Here is a 2,179-nt window from a genome sequence, read left to right as displayed (position 1 = left end):
ACGATTGAATTTTAGAAAAGAGGGCTGCCACATTGCCACACTTTGGTTTGGGTTCACTCCTCGGTTTCTGCAGCTATCAGGGACAATTTAGGCGACTACATACGTGCAGAACTGCCTGACCCTAGAATTGATTTGCCCGATTACGCAGTCATATCTGCAACTATGATGCATGGCCCATGTGGCCTTGACAATAAGCGGGCACCATGCACGCAAAAATTTTCATGTTCATAAAAGTTCCCAAAGAAATACATTGACAATACGTACTTTGATGACAACTGTCATGCTCACTACCGCAGGCGTAATACCGTTATATATACAACGCGTGCCGGTGTCCACCTCGATAACAGCTACGTTGTTCCTTACAATAGACTACTATGTATGAATTTTCAGGCTCACATAAACGTTGAATGTTGTGGTACGACGAGTCTCATTAAATACATGTTCAAGTATATTTCAAAAGGTACCGACTGTGTGGCTGTTCGTATAGCAAAACCCATAGGCAGTGGCAGTCGCCAATCATAGCAGCAGACGCAACCGGTTGATGAAATTAAAAACTTTATAGTTGCTTGGTTCATTTGTCCTCACGAAGCCTGTTGGCGGATTTTTAACTTCCCGATTCATCATCGGGAACCTGCGATCCAGATTCTGGCTGTTCATCTTGAAAATATGCAGCTGGTAAAGTTTCCGGGCAAGCAACCCCTGCGTGCTATTATTGAAAACCGCGAAGCCAAAGAAAACCACTCTCACTGAGTGGCTTAATTATAATGCATCTTCAGTTAACAGCAACCACCTTACATATTTGGATTTCCCGTCCGAATTTGTTTGGTACCAGTCAAAAAAAAGTTGGCAGCACAGGGCAAACCTAAAGAAACCATCAATTGGCAGGATATAGTATATACATCCCGCCTATGGAGAAGCATTTTTTCTAAGGATGCTTTTGTGCCATCGAAAGGGGTGCAAGAGCTTTGAAGATATTAGAACAGTCAACCAGGTCCTTCATAATACATACCGGTCTGCATGTGAAGCTGCTAGGTTACTCGGTGATGATGGAGAGTGGTCAGCGGTACTAGAAGAAGCATCTGTATCTGCCACGTCATCTCAGTTACGTTCTCTTTTCGCCCACATTTTGTCTTATTGCACTGTTACGAACCCACTTGCTCTTTGGGAAAATCACTGGAAACTAATGGGTGATGATATACCGCTTCATGCATCTACCAATTTAAATATGTCCCACTTGCATATAAATGCCGATGACCTACATAACTTTGTCCTGTATGAGGTAGAGATCCTTTTGAACCAGTCTTCGAAATCGATTTCCGATTTCGCATTACCGTCACTGCCAGCTGACCTGCTCGCAGATTTGGCAAACCGTCTTATCATGGAGGAGAGAAACTATGATCGTGCAGTTTTAAACATCGAACGCCTAGAAATCGAACGTCAAATGAATTCGAAACAAAAGCAAATTTACAATCTTATAACAAGCGCTTCGTTGAATGAACAAACTGAACATGTATTTGTATATGGGCACGGTGGCACCGGGAAGACATTCTTATGGAAAGCCATAATCACAGCGCTGAGATCTAGAGGTAAGATAATTCTTGCTGTTGCATCATCTAGCATTGCATCTCTACTTCTACCTTCGAGAAGAACCGCACATTCTCGATTCAAACTACCGCTGGTCATAACCGATGAATCGATGTGCAACGTCAAGAAAATTACCCAGATGGCAACATTACTGCAGAACACAGAACTTATTGTATGGGATGAGGCACCAATGAATGATAAGCGCTATTTCGAAGCTCTTGATAGGAGCCTTCGAGATATTTTAGGAAACACTGAAGAATTTTTTGGGCGTAAGTCTATGATACTTGGTGGTGACTTTAAACAAACGTTACCAATTCAGACAAAAGGAGGGAAATCAACTATCCTTGGTGCTTGTATTACGACTTCACATTTGTGGCAGTGATTCAAGGTTTTCATACTTGCAGAAAACATGCGACTACTTAGGCCATGGCTGACACCATCAATGAAGGTGAAGAACGCAAAATTTTCGAAGTGGTTGTTGAGGGTAAGAAATGGTGAAATTGGTGTGCCTGACACAGAAGACCCGTTGAATAGTCATTGGGTACAAATCCCTGATCAGTTCTGTATTCCTGATGATGAAATGGATTGGCAAATC

At 42.4% G+C, this 2,179-nt stretch overlaps 1 protein-coding gene across 1 annotated transcript; it reads left to right on the top strand.

The window, feature by feature from the left end:
- Positions 1-931: 931 nt before the first annotated feature.
- Positions 932-1,966, top strand: LOC139840848 (uncharacterized). Its single transcript, XM_071831090.1, has one exon. It carries the CDS (start codon positions 932-934, stop codon positions 1,964-1,966), a length of 1,035 nt encoding a protein of 344 aa, XP_071687191.1.
- The last annotated feature ends 213 nt before the right edge of the window (positions 1,967-2,179 follow it).

Source organism: Rutidosis leptorrhynchoides, chromosome 4, assembly GCF_046630445.1.
Source record: "Rutidosis leptorrhynchoides isolate AG116_Rl617_1_P2 chromosome 4, CSIRO_AGI_Rlap_v1, whole genome shotgun sequence".
NCBI classification, from domain to species: domain Eukaryota; kingdom Viridiplantae; phylum Streptophyta; class Magnoliopsida; order Asterales; family Asteraceae; genus Rutidosis; species Rutidosis leptorrhynchoides.
The sequence above is the reverse complement of the archived record's forward strand: the minus strand, read 5'-3'. Positions and strand labels throughout refer to the sequence as shown.